Raw genomic sequence first — 18,849 nt, forward strand, 5'->3', positions numbered from 1 at the left:
TACTGGATTTTTTTATTATATAGGCACTTATGTTTAATGTTTTACATAGCTATACCTGCAATAGGGGCCAGCCTGATGCGATCTAGCAGGACTTAATTTTCTGACTAAAGTTCCACTTTAACCACTTGCTGACCGCCCGCTGCAGATATACTGCGGCAGGCTGGCTCGGCTGCGCCAATCACTGTACCTGTAGGGTCGATCCTGGGGGCACCCACTAGCCAGCGGGGAAGCTGATTCTTTAGGCCGGCGGCCGCTATTGCCGCCGGGGCACCCGCGATCACTCCCTGTGGAGAGAAAACAGCGGTGTGCTGTTGTAAACACAAGAGACCATTGTTCTCTCAGGAATTGCCTGTGATCCTCCTATTTAGGATCACAAGGCTCTGTGTTGATTCCACAAGCCCATCCCCTCACAGTTAGAAAACACCCCCTAAGCATAACACTTAACCCTTTGATTGCCCCTGAGTTAGCCCCTTCCCTGTAAATGTCATTATTACAGTAACAGTACATATTTGTAGCACTGATTACTGTAGTAATGTCACTGGTCCCCCAAAGATGCCAAAAATGTCAGTTAGGGGTCCAATCTGTCCACCGCAATGTCGCAGTCCCACTAAAAATCGCAGATCCCCGCCATTTCTAGTAAAAATAAATAAATAAAAATTACATATATCTTTTCCCTAGTTTATAGACGCGATAACTTTTGCGCAAACCAATCAAAATACGCTTATTGGGATTTTTTTAAACGTTAAAGTAGTGCAGTGGTGAATCGCAAAAAATAGCTTGGTCATTAACCACTTACCGACCACCCCCCGCAGTTTTACTGCGGCAGGGTGGCTCTCCTACCTACGTCAGTCGCGCGCATAATGCTAGGGGGCGAGCGCGCGCCGCTGGTGGCGCGTTCCCACCCCCACTCAGCAGCGGGGAAGCCGATGCACAGGTCAGGCGGCTCAGAATGCTGCCTGACACCCGTGATCGCTCCCCGCTGAGGGAGAAGGACAGTCGTCTGTTGTAAACACAGCTGACCGTTCTTCTCCCTAAAATGATCACAGAGCTCATGTGATCCTGCTATATAGGATCCCATGTCTCTATGGTAATTTCAGAAGCCGCACCCCCCCCACAGTTAGAATCACTCCCCTAGGCTCACATTTAACCCATTGATCACCCATAGGGTTAACCCCTTCCCTGCCAGTGGCATTGTTACAGTAACAGTGCATATTTTTAGCACTGATTACTGTAGTAATGTCACTGTTACTCCCAAAAAAAAATGTCAGTTAGGCGTCCGATCTGTCCACCGAAATGTCGCAGTCCCGCTAAAAATCGCTGATCGCTGCCATTACTAATAAAAAAAATGACATAAATCTTTCCTGTAGTTAGTAGACGCGATAACTTTTGCGCAAACCAATCAAAATAGGCTTATTGCGATTTTTTTTACCAAAAATATGTAGAAGAAAACAAATTGGCCTAAAATGTTAAATAAAAATTATTTTCAAATTTTTTTTTTGAGAATGTCATATAGTAGAATGTGAAAAATATTGTGTTTTTTTCAAAAATGTAGCTCTTTTTTTTGTTTATAGCGCAAAAAATAAAAATCGCACAGGGGATCAAATACCACCAAAATAAAGCTCGGTTTGTGGGAAAAAAAGATTATCAATTTTATTTGAGTACAATGTCGTACGGCCGTGCAATTGTCCGTTAACCGGTTGCCGACCGCCGCACGACTATATACTGCGGCGGTCAGCCCCGGCCAGGCAGAGTGACGTATCGGTACGTCACTCGCCTGTCACTGACTTGCGAGCCTATCGCGGGCGGGCGCGCGCCCGCCGCGGCTCGTTCACAGGCAAGTCAGTGCGTGTGACCGGCGGACTCGATGTCCGCCAGTCACACTGCGATCGCTCCTGTGAAGGGAGAAAGACAGAGCAGCTTGTGTAAACAAGCTGCCTGTCAGTTCTCCCTGTGTAAAAGTAAAGATCTGACCGTTCTACTATGTAGAACGGTTGATCTTTGCTTTTACACCAATAGCAATGTCCCTACACAGTAGAAAGCACGCCCCTAGGACACACTTAACCACTCCCTGTCCAATAAAGTTAACCCCTTCCCTGCCAGTGTCATTTTTGCAGTAACAGTGCATATGTATAGCACTGATTACTGCAGTAATGTCACTGGTAACCCCAAAAGTGTCAAAAATGTCAGTCAAGGGTCCGATCTGTCCGCCGCAATGTCGCAGTACCGAAAAAAAAATCGCAGATCGCCGCCATTACGCGTTAAATAAAAAAACACCAAAAATGACAAAAATCTTTCTCTTTGTTAGTAAACGCGATAACTTTTGCGCAAACCAATCAAAATACGCTTTTTGCGATTTTTTTTTACCAAACATAGGTAGCATAAAACAAATTGGCCGAAAAATGTTAAAAAATTTTGATTTTTACTTTTTTTTTTGGGGAATTTCATATAAAAAAATGTGAAAAATATTGTTATTTTTGCAAAATTTACGCTTTTTTTTTGTTTATAGCGCGTGATCAAAAAATTGCACAGGTGATCAAATACCACCAAAAGAAAGCTCTGTTTGTGGGAAAAAAAGGACGTCAAATTCGTTTAGGTACAGCGTCGCACGACCGCGCAATTGTCCGTTAAAGTCACGCAGTAAAAAATCGCAAAAAAACCCCTGGTCCTTTAGCAGCCAAATCCTCCGGGGCTTAAGTGGTTAAGGTAACGCAGTGCCGAATCGCAAAATGGCCTGGTCATTAAGGGGGCAAATCCTTCTGGTCTTAAAGTGGTTAAGGGGGTAAAACCTTCCGGTCCAGGAGTGGTTAAGGGAGCCGAGTAGCAGGTACCTCTACTGCCACTGGGTCTCACGGCAATTATGAGCCCTACAGATCCAGTCCTAAGCTATACACGGGACTTTCATCTCTTGCTGAAAACAGCTTAACCAGCTGTGTTACATGAGAAATACAGCTGAGCTACACCTGGAATTGGTTCTTTCCCTTGTCTGGCAGGTGGTGTATAATGTCAGGTTGTAGACTTCATATTATGATCCACAAGCCATATGTTATTTGAGTCACACTCGTAATCCCACCCGTTTAGAATGGTCTTTGGTCGGCCACTTGTGTTACAACAGTATATATTTTTTTTTAGCATGAAAACAATTCTCTAGAAGCAAACTTTCCCCCTTTGAGTTAATAAAAGACCTCTCGGAATAATGCTGCCTCAGTAGTTTAGATTTCAGCCTCAATGTGGCTTCAATAAATATTTTTCAACGCCATTGTGGAGGAGTAAACTGAGACATCTTGTTTATGCCACACTCAGACTGTCTGGATGTGATTACTTTTTAATAAAACCAAAGCCGGAGCTGCATCATAAACACAGATTTAGGGCTAAACTACATGGGTGCTTTTAATATTTCGCCGCTAAGCATTTTAACCGCTTGTTGGCAATCACCTTGTTTGTAACACATTGAAGAAGAGTTGTAAATGTGGAGCCTGTCAGAATGTGGTTTAATCACTCAGATCCGCGAGTTTAAAGTTGTCTACAAACTTTCTGAATATTTTGATGCACATAGAGCCATGTAACGAAAGGGGCCAGAAACCGAGGCTGAAATCTGGAGACCTGTTGCTGGAGAGTTTATTAGAAGATCATGAATGGGACACACGGACTCGGATAAAAGAACAGGAAAAGAGAGAGAGAAAAGAAAGAAACTTGACATAGAGGACACTTTGATCTCTTGATCCAGCCACTGCTGCAGGGCAGGTTTTTGAAGACTGTTGGGAATACAGAAAAGACCTCAGGACTTGCGTTGACTTAGGACAGCCTCATATTATAATGTAAATACGAGAAGTTTACTCCATTTCAGAGGAGATAGCTGCTTTGAGGAATCTAAGGGCAAGGAGGAGGATGGGTTTTGCACGTGCCTAAAGTGATTGTAAACTATCACCTTGCAAAACAACCCATTCACTTTAAAATAGAAATGAAAGGCAAAACAATTTTGTATAGATATTAAAAAAACATTTTAAATACCTGTTTTCCTTTGAACCATTCGCAAGCGCAGCCCAATCAGTGCCTGCCAGCGCAGCCCAATCAGTGCCTGCCATCGCAGCCAATTTAGTGCCCATGGGATGTAGGGGTCAGCTGGTGTGTCAGGATCTGTCTCACCTCAGTCTTGATTATACAACCTCTTTGGCCCCCTCTCCCTTTTCCACCAATGATAGGCTGGCTGCCGGACCGTCCGTCTCTTATGTTAAAAAGTGACAGGCAGCGGCGGCAAAAACAACCGGCGGGCCGGATAAATATCCTTGGCGGGCCGCATGTGGCCCGCGGGCCGTAGTTTGAGGACCCCTGCTTTAAAGAGTACTGAAACCAAAAAACAAAAATGTAATATATTGCTACTTACCAGTTCCTAGATGAAGTGGCAAACAATGCAGTTTTGTTTAACCACTTCCTGCCAACCTGGCACATATATGGAGCCTCTCAGCAGGTGGGCTCTAAAACTTTATGTAAACAGTATTCTGTGCTGAGAGTGCATGCCCTGCGTGCTCCCAGCACAGTCACCGGTGGGGACTGGAAAACACCCCATGCATACTTGCGTTTGGTAGCTTTTTGATCATGTGAACGTTCACCGCTGTCACAGCCTATCACAGCGGTCACATGACCCGAATGCCGGCCTCCACCTCCCAGCATTTAGAAGCTCTTAAAAGGCTGGGAGGGGGCAGCGGGAAGGGGTTCAAAGCAGAACATTATTATTAAAGTGGTAGTATACTCCGCTTTTTAATTTTTACCTATAGGTAAGCCTATAATAAGGCTCACCTGTAGGTAAAATAAATATCTCCTAAACCTGCACGGTTTAGGAGATATTCACCCTGCATGCAGCCGCTGACACCAGCGGCGCATGCGCTCTGAGGATCTGGCGTATCTGGACCTTTAGAGCTCCTTGCATGCGTGCGGGAGTGACGTCATCGCGGCTCCGGCCACTCACAGCGCCGGAGCCGCCAAACCCGTAAGAGACGCCGAGGGAACATGTCAGCTCCCCTAGCGGTGTCCGGGCGACCATGTGGGGGCTTTGTTTTAAGGTACGCATTTCATAATGTGCTAGTATGTGATGCATGCTAGCACATTATGCCATTGTTCTGCAGGGTTTTTTTGTTTTTTTGTTTTTTTTTTACATAGGGGATACAACCACTTTAAATAAAAACACAATTTTAAACCAGAGTGTTTTTGGCAAAAGAGTCCTCCAATGTCTCTGCTGCTTAAAATACCCTTTTCTGTGTATCCTAGCTATTTTTTTGTAACATACACAGCCTGCAAGACATGCGGTGTCCACTCCCAGCCCACTCCCGTCAACTGTAAGATGCCATCCCTCTGCCAAGTGATCCATGCCCCTCTGCAAAGCCATCTTCATTCTCACGTCCTGCTTTAATCCTCAAAAGGCTGCACCCCACACGCATACATTGCACACTGTTGCAGAGCGGTTGTGCCACGACCATATTACCTTGAGTGTTTCGCATTTAGGGAACTACTGCCCACCAAATGCAACGGGGGGTTTTACTCTGGAGGAGCCTGTGAAGCAAAGCACTGCAGCAACAACATGTGTACAGCCGTGAGCAACTTCATGTCTTTGTTCAGGTGGGCGGTCGGTGGGGGTGGCATAGCGGTAAAACTGTGGCTCAACTGGCTGTTTTTACCATTGCCCACACATCTGAATGAGAAGGGGTACATTTTTGAGACTTGTGTTTTTCTTTAAAATACAGGATTTTTTCTAGCACATAATTTGATGATTGAACTGAAGGCAGCTTCATCTCATTCCCTAAGCTTAGTGAAGATTCCCTACATCTTTAGTAAATCAACCTCTCAACCTCTACATATCTAGGTTACAGGCGAATTCTGCTGCAATATAATGAAGTGGTTCCAAAGCTTCCTTTTTAAAAAAATAACAAACATGCCTATACTTACCTGCTCTATGCAATGGTTCTTCTTCTGGGGTCCCCCCTGGCTCTTCAGGCCCCTCCTCTTCATTGGGTGCCCCCAGGGAAAGCAGCACCCGTGCATGCTCGTCCATTGACACAGACAGCGGGACTTGGCCCCGCTCCCCGCTCCCATGTCACTGGATTAAATTGACAACAGCAGGAGGCAATCGCTCCTGCTGCTATCAATTTGTCCAGTGAGGAAAGAGACAGTGGGAGCTGCTGCGCTCATGCACATCGGTGGATTGGATGGATTTGGGGGGGGGGGGGGTCAGGGGGGTAGCTGCAGCACAGAAGATATTTCACCTTAAAGCATAAAATGCATTAAGATGAAAAACATTAAGGCTTAAGAACCACTTTAAATTGTGGTGTGTGATGCTGTTAAAAAGAAATCGTATTCCAGTAAAACAAAACAGTGTTGACTAAGACTAGCCATACAATGCTTGGATTTTGGTTAACTCCTGCTTAAGGGGCCATAATGGCAGCTGTGGGGGGGCCTTTCGGAACTGCCTGGCTTGACAAAAGTCTGTTTTTCATCTGACTTTTGTTAAAGGAGCCGGGGGGAAAATCGTGGCCTAACAGTGGCGGCATGCTATCAGATGCCTCCACTGTTCAGGTATTTGGCGTTTGCAGGTCCTGCTAACTACTGAATACTACAGCTGCAGGAGTGAATCCTTCATCCATGCTGTGTATCATGGATTCGGGAATCAATTGATTCACTCAGGATGCAGGGTATATTTTATATATGCACCAAACTGTGTATAAATTCAGTATTTGTCTAGTCACTGTCATCCACAAGAAGAAAAAAGAAACTCAATTTACTAATGAAATGGACACTCTTCACATAGCAAAGTGAATGTGCACTGAGCTTAGTAAATAAGATGAAGCTGTATTTATTTTGAACAACCAATTAGGGTGCTAGCAAAAATGTTGTTGTTTAATCCTTTCACACATTCAAAGTGAACACATTTACTTTGCTAAATGAACAGCTTCTACTTAATTGGTTAATCATCCTTATTGGATTGTTGTAAATATTAAATATTGTTGGAAATCATTTTTCCATTTTGCCTCTGAAGCAGCCGGCTTGGGTCTGGCCAAACCGGTCAGGCTTAATTTCCCATTCCACATCTACCCTCACTCCTGGGGCATTGGCGATCCCCATCTCTGTGATTTGGGACTTCAACATCTAAGCAGGAATCTTCCTGAAATAGCAATTCTTTTCTTATATCTTTACAGACGTCTGGAGCAATAAGTATACCATGCATGCATGCACCCTATGGAATGTTCCATGACAATCTGGTCTCTGTGACACACATGGCCATTTAAGACATTGAGGATTCATTTCTAAGTTGGTGATGGAATATACTCACTTTGTGCAACCTGGAACATGATTGGTGTGCGAGGGAGGTGACATCCATATTCATGCATACAGTATCTTATAATCTGAGTTATTATTGCTGTGTCTATATGCCTTTATGCCTACGAAGCTGATATGACACACAATCAGTGAACATTGATCCTCCTCTGGACCACATCATACCTTGATTTACACACTAACTAGGATTTGCTCATGATTTCACCATATCTTGGAACTGCAATTGTGTTGCTTGACAGATATGCGGTCTTTGGCTGGGTGCCATGAACTGTCACATGCATAAGACCTTATTTGTGACCAGAATTTAACCCCATCTATCAGTAGGGTCACTAGCTCATACCCAATACATACAGTATCTCACAAAAGTGAGAACACCCCCCTCACATTTTTTTAAATATTTTATTATATCTTTTCATGGGACAACACTGAAAAAATGTCACTTTGCTACAATGTAAAGTAGTGAGTGTACAGCTTGTATAACAGTGTAAATGTGTTGTCCACTCAAAATAACTCAACACAGCCATTAACGTCTAAACCGCTGGCAACAAAAGTGAGTACAACCCTAAGTGAAAATGTCCAAATTGGGCCCAATTGTCAATCCCCCCCCCCCCCGATTTCATGTGACTCATTAGTGTTACAAGGTCTCAGGTGTGAATGGGGAGCAGGTGTGTTAGATCTTATGTTATCACTCTCACTCTCTCATACTGGTCACTGGAAGTTCAACATGGCACCTCATGGCAAATAACTCTCTGAAGATCTGAAAAAAAAGAATTGTTGCTCTACATAAAGATGGCCTAGGCTATAAGAAGATTGCCAAGACCCTGAGTTGTAGCACAGTGGCCAAGACCATACAGCGGTTTAACAGGACAGGATCCACTCAGAACAGCCTCACCATGGTCGACCAAAGGATGTTGAGTGCACGTGCACAGCTTCATATCCAGAGGTTGTCTTTGGCAAATAGACATATGAATGCTGCAGAGGTTGAAGGGGTGGGGGGGGTCAGCCTGTCAGTGCTCAGACCATACAACGCACACTGGATCAAATTGGTCTGCACGTACTGTCATCCCAGAAGGAAGCCTCTTCTAAAGATGATGCACAAGAAAGCCCGCAAACAGTTTGCTGAACACAAGCAGACTAAGGACATGGATTACTGGAACCATGTCCTGTGGTCTGATGAGACCAAATTAACCTTTTTGGTTCAGGCGGAGTCAAGCGTGTGTGGGGGCAACCAGGTGAGGAGTGCAAAGACAAGTGTGTCTTGCCTACAGTCACGTATGGTGGTGGGAATGTCATGGTCTGGGACTGCATGAGTGCTGCTGGCACTGGTGAGCTACAGTTCATTGAGTTAATCATGAATGCCAACATGTACTGTGACATACTGAAGCAGAGCATGATCCCCTCCCTATGGAGACTGGGCCGCAGGGCAGTGTTCCAACATGATAACAACCGCAAACACACCTCCAAGACGACCAATGCCTTGCTAAAGAAGCTGAGGGTAAAGGTGATGGACTGGCAAAGCATGTCTCCAGACCTAAACCCTATTAAGCATCTGTGGGGTATCCTCAAATGGTAGGTGGAGGAGCACAAGGTCTCTAACATCAACCAGCTCTGTGATGTTGTCATGGAGGAGTGGAAGAGGACTCCAGTGGCAACCTGTGAAGCTCTGGTGAACTCCATGCCCAAGAGGGTTAAGGCAGTGCTGGAAAATAATGGTGGCCACACAAAATATTGACACTTTGGGCCCAGTTTGGACATTTACACTTAGGGGTGTACTCACTTTTGTTGCCAGCGGATTAGACATTGATGGCTGTGTGTTGAGTTATTTTGAGGGGACATCAAATTTACACTGTTATACAAGCTGTACACTCACTACTTTACATTGTAGCAAAGTGTCAAATCTTCAGTGTTGTCACATGAAAAGATATAATAAAATATTTACAAAAATGTGAGGGGTGTTCTCACTTTTGTGAGATTCTTTACATATATATTAGAGAATATAGCTATTTTTCACAATATAGGGGAAATGTTTTTTGATATTAGAGAGAGGTGTGTGTGTGGTTTTAGGTATTTTTGTTATGTTTGGTACCAATTTTAATATTTGTATTTTTATATTCTAATTATTTTTGATAAATCAATAAAGTGACAATTTAACATATAGTCCAGTTTGTTGGCATATATATGTTGTTCTTTCCTCTGGTGGTGGAGTCAAATCAGGTTTTTAAACTCAGTTTATGATTGTTGTAAACATACAGCATGTATATTTTATATAGGGTCCCATTTGTCCAAACCTCCTGTGATCTTTTCAGAAAACATGATTATCCCTGCAATAAATATTATATATTCTTACCAGTTCCAAAATAGTGTGGATTAGAGAACAGAGGTTTAGCTAGAGGCAAAAAACACTTCTTGCTGTGCCAAAGGAGAGCAAACAGATAGATCCTCCTCAGGAATTGAGTCAGCAGTTGATAACAGTTTGTAATATTCATCTTCTCTGTCTAGAACTTTGACTTGGCTGAAACAGACAGATGAAACATAAATCACACAATCAATTAAACAATAAAATAAGTCCCCAATTTTTATGGCATATTGGGTTCCATTGACTGGAGTGGTAAAAACACAACACATTTTGTTAGTGGAGACAAAAGAAAAAAAGCAGAAAAATATTTAATTGTTTGTTATTTTGTTAAAGAAACAATACAAACTCTTTGGACATTTTCCAGTTGGAAAAGTCAATCCATATTTTTTTTTATTGTGAGGAATTAAACTCCGCATTTTTTTTCCATGCTCGCCTCAGTACATTAACGCAGACAGGCAGGGAGAAGTAGTTATGATAGAAGAGACCAATAGGGTCTTCTTAATAAAAAATCCTACCTGTCACCTTTTATTTTTAAGGTTCGATTCCCCAAAAACCAAAAATGTTTTATATTGCAGCTTACAAATTATTAGAAATAAACAATGTTAACAGGCGCTTGATCACATATCGAACCAAAAGTCCATGGAGTTAAAAGTCATTAATGGCACAGGGGGAGAAAAAGTCCACCATGTAGGGCAGCCATCCAGAAACCAAAAGCCAGGGGTTCCACAGGGCTAAAACAAAGACAGACAGAGGCGCCTCTAAGTGTAGACTTTATGCAACAGGTTTAATGAATAAAATTATGCACTCACGTTAATAAGCATATATTCATGCCCATAAAACAAGGTTCCAGTGTGGAGAAGTGTACATCATCCGGTCATGGACATCCATCCTGCTGGAGCCGAAGTCTTTCGCCGTGGCCGGCTTGTACGGCAAGGTTAGAACATGGAAGTAGGCTCGGTGTATTTGCTTGACAGCGAGGCTTGGTGGATAGTCGAACCTGGATGATGTCATCTGCATGTCGCATGCAGATGACATCATCCAGGTTCGACTATCCACCAAGCCTCGATGTCAAGCAAATACACCGAGCCTACTTCCTGGTTCTAACCTTGCCGTACAAGCCGGCCACGGCGAAAGACTTCGGCTCCAGCAGGATGGATGTCCATGACCGGATGATGTACACTTCTCCACACTGGAACCTTGTTTTATGGGCATGAATATATGCTTACTAACGTGAGTGCATAATTTTATTCATTAAACCTGTTGCATAAAGTCTACACTTAGAGGCACCTCTGTCTGTCTTTGTTTTACAAATTATTAGATGTGGTGGTTGCAATAGTTTTCTTTTTTTTTTCTTTTATTTTCACCTGGTCCTGCCAGTAAGACTGTTATTTTTAAATTTCCTTTAACAGACTAAAGGGCCATACACACTATCAGATTATCTGAAGACTTTTTCCTTCAGATTTACCTTTTCTATGTAGTGCAAGGGCCTGCCGGATTGCATACAAATTGAAAGTGTTTAGGTTTGACCTCATATTATATGGTTTTGGTAAGTCTACAGACAAAAGTCTTCAGATAATCTGATAGTGTGTATGGCCCAAAAGCTGTCCAACAACAGTGTTAGTTTGAGGGTTGAGACAAACCATTTACCACTAATAGGGGTGCTTACAATGATAAAAACTTTTGCTGTAACTTAAAAAGTGTTGGCTGGACTTTGGCCTTAATTTGTTAGCTAAGTCCATCTAAATTTGTGGGTGCATCTAACACCACCCTCCCCCCAGATTGATAATGCTGCTGTCCAGTGGTAGCTCTTTTGTTCCTCAATCTAGAGTGGAGATACCCTAAAGAGCGGTCATACACACAGGCCGAATATCGGGCGGTATCGACCGGGTTTCTATTGAACTGGCTGATACCATCCAATATTAAGCCCGTGTGTACAGGAGCCAGTTGGACAGAAGCTGGCCAAACATCTGGCTTCTATCGAGGGGGCATGACTGGAAAAGTTCTGCTGATCAGCATTCGATCAGCACTCTCAGCCATTGGCGTTGTCCGGTGTGTTCTGGCAGGGGAGGCATTCCCCCTGTAAGAAAACAATAGCTCAGGGGGGGGGGGGGGGTTAGATCGCTGTACTAACATCGGATTAACATACCAATCGCTTACGTTTTTTTTCTTTCAGCATGTACCAGGCTTTGGAGAGGAGGTGCGTTATTGGCCAGATAACCGGGTAAAGGAAAAAAAAGGTCCAATAAAAAGAAAGTGAATGCAACCACCAAATTTTAAGCCAAACTCCAAGCCACTAAAAAATGTCCCCCGCAGTGGAGCTGTGTCTGCACTGCAAGGATTAATTACTTTACTTTAATTAATTACTAATTACTTTAAATGAATAAAAAAAAAAAATGTATTAACCTGATCCTCCACTTCTCTATACAGCTAGATCAGTCCCTGCAGCCTCCTCTCCCCTTTGCTCCAGCAATCTGAGATCATAACATCTTAAGACCAAAGCAGGGTCCATAACCGTGCACTGGACATGATGTCAAGGGGCAGTCAACCACCGGAGCATGGGGGAGCACCATCTACCAGGGGAGCAGAAGATAAGGTTAGTAAAACTGTCTCTCCTGTCCCCTAGACAAAATGAGCTATTACCCTTGCAGTGTGGGTGAGGGTGAACCAAAGCAACGGATAATTTTTCAGTTGCCTGGAGTTGAGCTGTAAGGATTAAGCTGCAATATATTACATTGTTTAACATTAATAATTACATTTTATTTGTAGGACATTTTAAATATGAAAATAAATAATATTCCATGTCTAGCATATTTTACAGCCATGGCAAATCATTTTTCACACTGTCCTGCTCTGTAAAACAACATTTTTAACAATGATCTTAACATTAATTGAATAATATTAAGAGAAAAATCCAGACAGTAAAAACCCCCTTGAATTAGTGGTCAGTGCAGGTAGGTAGGGGATTAATTCCCCATTGGTCACTGCTCAAGGAACCTTTGGCAACCTCAGAAGGGATATTGGTTTAAAAAGAGGCCCTTTATCATGTTTTTATTCTTGTCTTTTGTCTGAGATAGACCTTTTTATTTGATCTGATGAACACTGTCACCAACACAGAAAGTTAGGGAAAAAAACAAAATGTTCAAATTGTCACTACAGTAAGATGTGTGGAAAAATCCTCCAATGGAGCAAAGCTGGTTATACACTAGTAGAATTTATTTTGAAATTTTTCATTTTAATTATGTTAATTTAATGTTCTAATCATTATTAGGATCAAATTAACATTTGATTTCAACCTCAGTGAGGAGAAAAAGGAGCAACATGGCCAATTTTTCTCAAATGAAGGAATTTTTAACAGTGTATGGGGTTTTCTTAGGTAAAGTCCATTATTCTAAAATCACATGTTAAAAGTAAACAACATTTTGAAGTACTTTAGAACAGCATTCATACCATACAAATGCTCGTATGAACATTCATTCAAAAATCTACTAGTGTATGGCCAGCTTTGGCTTGCAAAGCTATTCACAGAGATTTCCTCTCATGTGTTGTTGAATCTTCAGGACTCGAAGTAAAGGGAATTTTCCCCAGTGGGCCACAGATAGCAGAAAATAACCTGATAAGGGATTCAACCTTTCTCTATCCTATCGATAAACTAAAAGAATAGTTTTGGCTTTACATATACTTTACAGCGGAACCTTACCCATAACAACTAGATAAAAATTAAAGTTCTTTAGCAAGTAACATACATTCCACATTAATAATTATTCTACCAAAATTATTGTGTGCTGTAAATTGCCTCCAGCCTTGCTCCTGTTTCTTCTTACTGGAGGCTGCCATTTTGCTGAAGCCAAAAGCCCCTGAGCAGCATTAAATCTTTAGGCTGTCAGCAGATCAGCCTCTAGTGACTCTGCATTTAGGCCAAGAAAAGTCAGAAACTGAGGCTGTCCAGAGCAGAATGAGATGCTGCATTACTGGATTTTTACTTAGCTATACCTGCAAAACAGGCCAGCATAATGTGATCTATCAGGAATTTTCTGAATAGGGTTCCACTTTAAGTAAGCAAAAAAATGGGGGAGCATGCCCTGAACATGTATATCTAAAGCCGGTGCAGCTATGAACCAAGCGACATGTATATTAAAAAAGAATAGCGCACACATGCAAAAGAAATGACTATCAAATATGGAGACAATCCATAAATAAAAATGGGGATTTGGTCCCACCATATGGCCATATTGTGCTCAAGCCCACTACTGCGTCAAAGTACCCCATTGTCAGTGGGTCCTACACTATCCATAAAAAAGCAAACCAAATCCCCATTTTTATTTATGGATTGTCTCCATATTTGATAGTCATTTCTTTTGCATGTGTGCGCTATTCCACTTTAAGTAGTTCAAACTGTGAAGCAGAAATTCCACAGCAAGCAGTTTATGAAGTATGATCTATAAATAGTGCTTTCTGTTTGGTTGCTATGGGTTACTGCACACTATTTTATGGTGCCTTTACATATAACCATTATATCAGCTAACAAATAACCAATTTCAATGGCTTTAACTGGTGAAAAAAGGTTAAAGGACAACTACACTTTCTATATGATACCCCCCAGGCTTTAACCCTCTCTAGGGTAATGTAAGCTGAAAAACTCAACCACCTAAGTTTTGGCCAATGGAAATTAATATCATCTGTGAGAACATATGTCATTGACTTTGTATCAGTTTCTTGGTTTTTATGTGTGGTGTTGGGGTGTCTTGCACTATCAGGTCTCTTAAATCATGTCCACTATGTCAATTTCTTCCCAGACCTTCTGACCTTTGCCATGATTCTTGTATTGGGCATCACTGGGATTGTAGAGGTTCTTGTGGGCCCTCCCCAGGAGGATGAAATCTTTACGTCCAGCGTGGACACTACTGAATCCTCCATTTTGTTCAAAGGCCTGAAGTTGCTTGGAGGAGGTGGCTGGTGGTTAGGTGCAAAAACATCTGAAAAATGCACTAACATACCTGTGTCATGCGTTTAGATAGCAATACCAATAGGTCTATGTTTCAACTTTCCTTAACAGTAATTAAAGTGATTGAAAAGGTTCTTTTTTTATTTTTAAGTAGCAAACATGTTAAATTTATCTGCTCTGTGCAATAGTTTGCACAGAGCAGCCCTGAACCTCCTCTTCTGCAATCCCCCACTGGCGCTCTTGGCTCCTCCTCTTCTCCGTGTGCCACCAGAGGAAGATGCATCCTATGGGGGCACACATGCAGGCTCCATCCCCGAGCCACGCTGTGTGTGACTATTGACACACCCAGTGCAGCTTGGCTCTGCCCTGCCCTCACAACAGTGCTGCTCTCAGGCACCGGGCTAGGTTGAGATCAGGCTCAGGTATTTCGGAGGGCTGGGGGGGTGGGAGCTGCACATAAAAGGTTTTTTACCTTAATGCAGAAAATGTGCCAAGGTAAAAAACCTGAAGCCTTTACAGCCACTTTAAAGCGGCAACTTCTATATTTCTTACATTACAGATCCCCTTTAACTTCCAATATTAATGTCCTTTAGAGAACAGGCCTTTTGTCACATTCGTGATTCGTTACAGCTGGCACTTTGCTGGATTTTAAGCTCTTATCATTATGCTTGTTAGTAGGGAGCCATATACACATCCAGGGGGGCAATATTAAACAATTTCAATGTTTAAGAATTTTCCATTTTACAAAAGGACTTCTGTTTACAGTTGTTAAATTCAGGATGGATATTTACCCAAGTTTTCTCGGCTTCCTCTTGCTCCCTTGATAGTCTAGAGTTCCCTGCGGGAAGGACCAAGAACACGCTTTCAGAAGCTAAGCAGGGAGTCGTTAATTTTTAATTCAAAGTGATTTTGTGTTGAATGCAAGCAGATGCTGATAATATCACAAGTCAAAGCATAATTTTTTTGATCAAAGGGCTCAAGTGAGCCTGATGAAGCATGCATGTTGGTTTTCTTTGATAAACCACATCAATTATTCACCGTGAAAGGAGACATCCTGATATGAAAGCAACTGATAAAGGGCAGAGGCACATGTTCAGCCAGCGCTGTGTTAAGAGAGGGGATGGAGAGATGGGCTGCTATGATAGAGAAAAGAAGGAAAGGTTGAAGAGATTTGTAATAAAGTTAGAGCAAAAAAACAGGCACATACATGGGCAGATTGGGCCTACCAATGTTTTATGTTCTCATCTAAACAACCCCAAATTGTAACATTGTTGGCCTCCCACAGTAATAGTCCAATGTGTTCAATGATATACTCACTTTATTATTTTATCAAGTGCAGAACAACAGAAACATTCATATATGAACTGCATAGATCATGCCATTGTGACTCTTGTAAATAAACCATTTGATATCTGTTGGCCATGAGTGCTGGGAAGGCCCTAATTATAGTCAAAGAAAGCCTTTTCTGACCAGAAATCAGCATGTGGACCTTATCCATTTACAGCATTATCTGTTAAATGATCTTAGGTAATCATATTAGAGCTTTTAAAAAGGTATGACAGATTTATTTTGAAAAATCTCTGACCAAAGGGCAATATTTCTTCTTAGCAACCATCCATGGCTTGTGGGCCACTGTAAAATAATTGCTTCATCTGCCATGAAAATACATTTAGTTCAGGGTTGCGGGGATTTTCAATTTAAAGCCCAACTGAAGTCTCAGAAATAATTATTCTGATACATACCTTGTCAGAACTCTATTTTCATATTTGAATAATACTTTTTGTTAAAGTGGTTATGTCTTAGAGTGTCTGTGCAGTCTAATAGGAACCAGAGTTGGACCTAGTGCAGTCTGTAATCTAACGGACCTGGTCAGACATGTCCCCTCACTTCCTCTGTAAGATGAGTCTGGAGAGGGACACTTGTGCCAAGGGATGTGGCTGCTGTTCAGCATGGAGCTCTGGAGTGGAATGTTATTGGGCATAGAGAACTGCAGTGACCTGTTATTCAGCAAAGAGCACTGAAGTGGGCTGTTATTCAGCATAGATAATGGCCGTAGGCCATTATTCAGCATGAAGCACTTCAGTGGGCTGGTATTAAGCATTGAGAACCGCAGTAGGCTGCTATTCAGCATAGAGAGCCGCAGTAGGCTGTTATTCAGCACAGAGTACTGGAGCAGGCTGTTATTCAGCACAAGGTCCCTGGAGTGGAATGTTATTCAGCATAGAGCACTGGAGCAGGCTGTTATTCAGCACAAAGCACTGCAGAGGGCTGTTATTCAGCATAGAGCTCTGAAGTGGACTGGTATTTGGCATAGAGAACTGCAGTGGGCTGGTATTCAGCACAGAAAACTTCAGTGGGATTTTATTTAGCATAGAGCAATGCAGTGGACTGCTATTCAGCATAGAGCACTGCAGTGGGCTGTTATTCAGCAAAGAGCACTGAAGTGGGCTGTTATTCAGCATAGATAATTGCAGTGGGACATTATTCAGCATGAAGCACTGCAGTTGTCTGGTATTCAGCATTGAAAACCGCAGTAGGCTGTTATTTAGCACAGAGTACTGGAGCAGGCTGTTATTTAGCACAAAGCACTGCAGAAGGCTGTTATTCAGCATAGAGCTCTGGACTGGACTGTTATTCGGCACAGAGAAATGCAGTGAGTTGTTATTCAGCATAGAGCACTGATGTGGGCTGTTATTCAGCATAGAGCACTGCAGTGGGCTGGTATTCAGCACAGAAAACTACAGCGGGATTTTATTTAGCATAGAGCAATGCAGTGGACTGCTATTCAGCATAGAGCACTGCAGTGGGCTGTTATTCGGCACAAAGCACTGCAGAGGGCTGTTATTCAGCATAGAGCTCTGGAGTGGACTGTTATTTGGCATAGAGAAATGCAGTGAGCTGTTAATAGGAATAGAGCACAGATGTGGGCTGTTATTCAGCATAGAGCACTGCAGTGGGTTGTTATTCAGCACAGAAAACTGCAGTAGGCTCCGTTTACACCAATGTTTTTTTTTCATGCTTTTTGCAGAAATGCAGGAAATTTTTTTAACATGAGTTTCTATGGAACCAGGTCACTTCAATGCATTTATCAATGCATGCTTTTATACCTTGATTTTGCCGGGATTTGCATTTTGCATTTTTAAATCTGCCCAACAACAAATTAAAAAAAAAAAAGCATAAAAAAAAGCAAAATGCAAATTGCGGTACAATCGCGGGCAAAATCGCAGTAAAAAACATGGAGAGCACAGCAAAAAGCACTACAGAAACACTCAAAAGCAACATGCATAGGTGTGATTCGAGCCTTATTTAGCATAGAACACTGCAGTACACTGCTATTCCGCATAGATAACTGCAGAAATACAGAACTATGAAAACAAAAGCTGTGAGTCTTAAGTTGGGCTTAAACAAGCAGATCTCATAACTGGCATTACTGTGATGATAGAAATGACTATGTAGAGGCAGCCTTGTACACATCTACACACATATGTAGTTTTCATTCATCTATTTACATGCAACTTTCAATATAGTAATTAGGCAAAGGTAGCAAACAGCTGGATCATACCAGTTAGCCTATATTCATTCATGATCAGGCCAGTTAAAGATTGCGTTGGTTGGTTTAAAAGCTGGATTTAGCATTCCACTGTTATGGCTCCATTCACATCAATGCGTTTTTCATGCAGGACATTTTTTTTTACCATGGGTTCCATTGGGAACCCGTTCACATCAATGCATTTTTGTGCCTCTGCATTTTTTGGAAAGGGTCAGGGACTTTTTTAAATGCAAAACGGTGCTTTTTTGGTTCAATAGACTTCAATAAAGAAGCTGCAGAAAAGCATGTAGTGCATTTTTACACATTGAACGCAGCTTTGAAATCGTGACTTCATCTGAAATCGCATGATTTCAAAGCCGCATTTCAGTGTGACTTCCGATGTGACTTGAAAGATATCTGTGCGGCTTCATGCGCAGATGTCCATTGAAGTCGCACTGGAAATCGCCAAGATTAGTGCAGGAACTACTTTTGCAAGTTGGTGCAGGGCCACAAAGTCAGCGTCACACCGATTGGAACAGTGCCATTGCCAGCAATAGGCTGCGACTTGTCATGTGATTTGATCCGTCAAACCATATGACAAACCACTCCAATGTGAACGAGGGCTTATGGCTACATTAAAGGCTACTGAGAGGGTTGTAACAGGGAAATTACTAACAGAATCAGGTATACAGCATTTCT

General features: G+C 42.3%; 1 protein-coding gene across 1 annotated transcript in view; it reads right to left on the reverse strand.

Annotated features, from left to right (window-relative positions):
* MYO3B (myosin IIIB) overlaps positions 1-18,849 on the reverse strand; it is a 597,729-nt gene that overhangs the window by 50,114 nt on the left and 528,766 nt on the right. The window contains exons 34-35 of the mRNA XM_082260313.1: positions 15,413-15,459; positions 9,671-9,835 (exon numbers count right to left, since the gene is read on the reverse strand). Coding sequence (XP_082116439.1) covers positions 9,706-9,835; positions 15,413-15,459 — 177 coding nt within the window. The 3' untranslated portion in view covers positions 9,671-9,705. The remainder of the gene's footprint in view (positions 1-9,670; positions 9,836-15,412; positions 15,460-18,849) is intronic.

The sequence above is a fragment of the Pelophylax lessonae genome, assembly GCF_965119305.1.
Source record: "Pelophylax lessonae genome assembly, chromosome: 6".
Classification (NCBI taxonomy): Eukaryota; Metazoa; Chordata; class Amphibia; order Anura; family Ranidae; genus Pelophylax; species Pelophylax lessonae.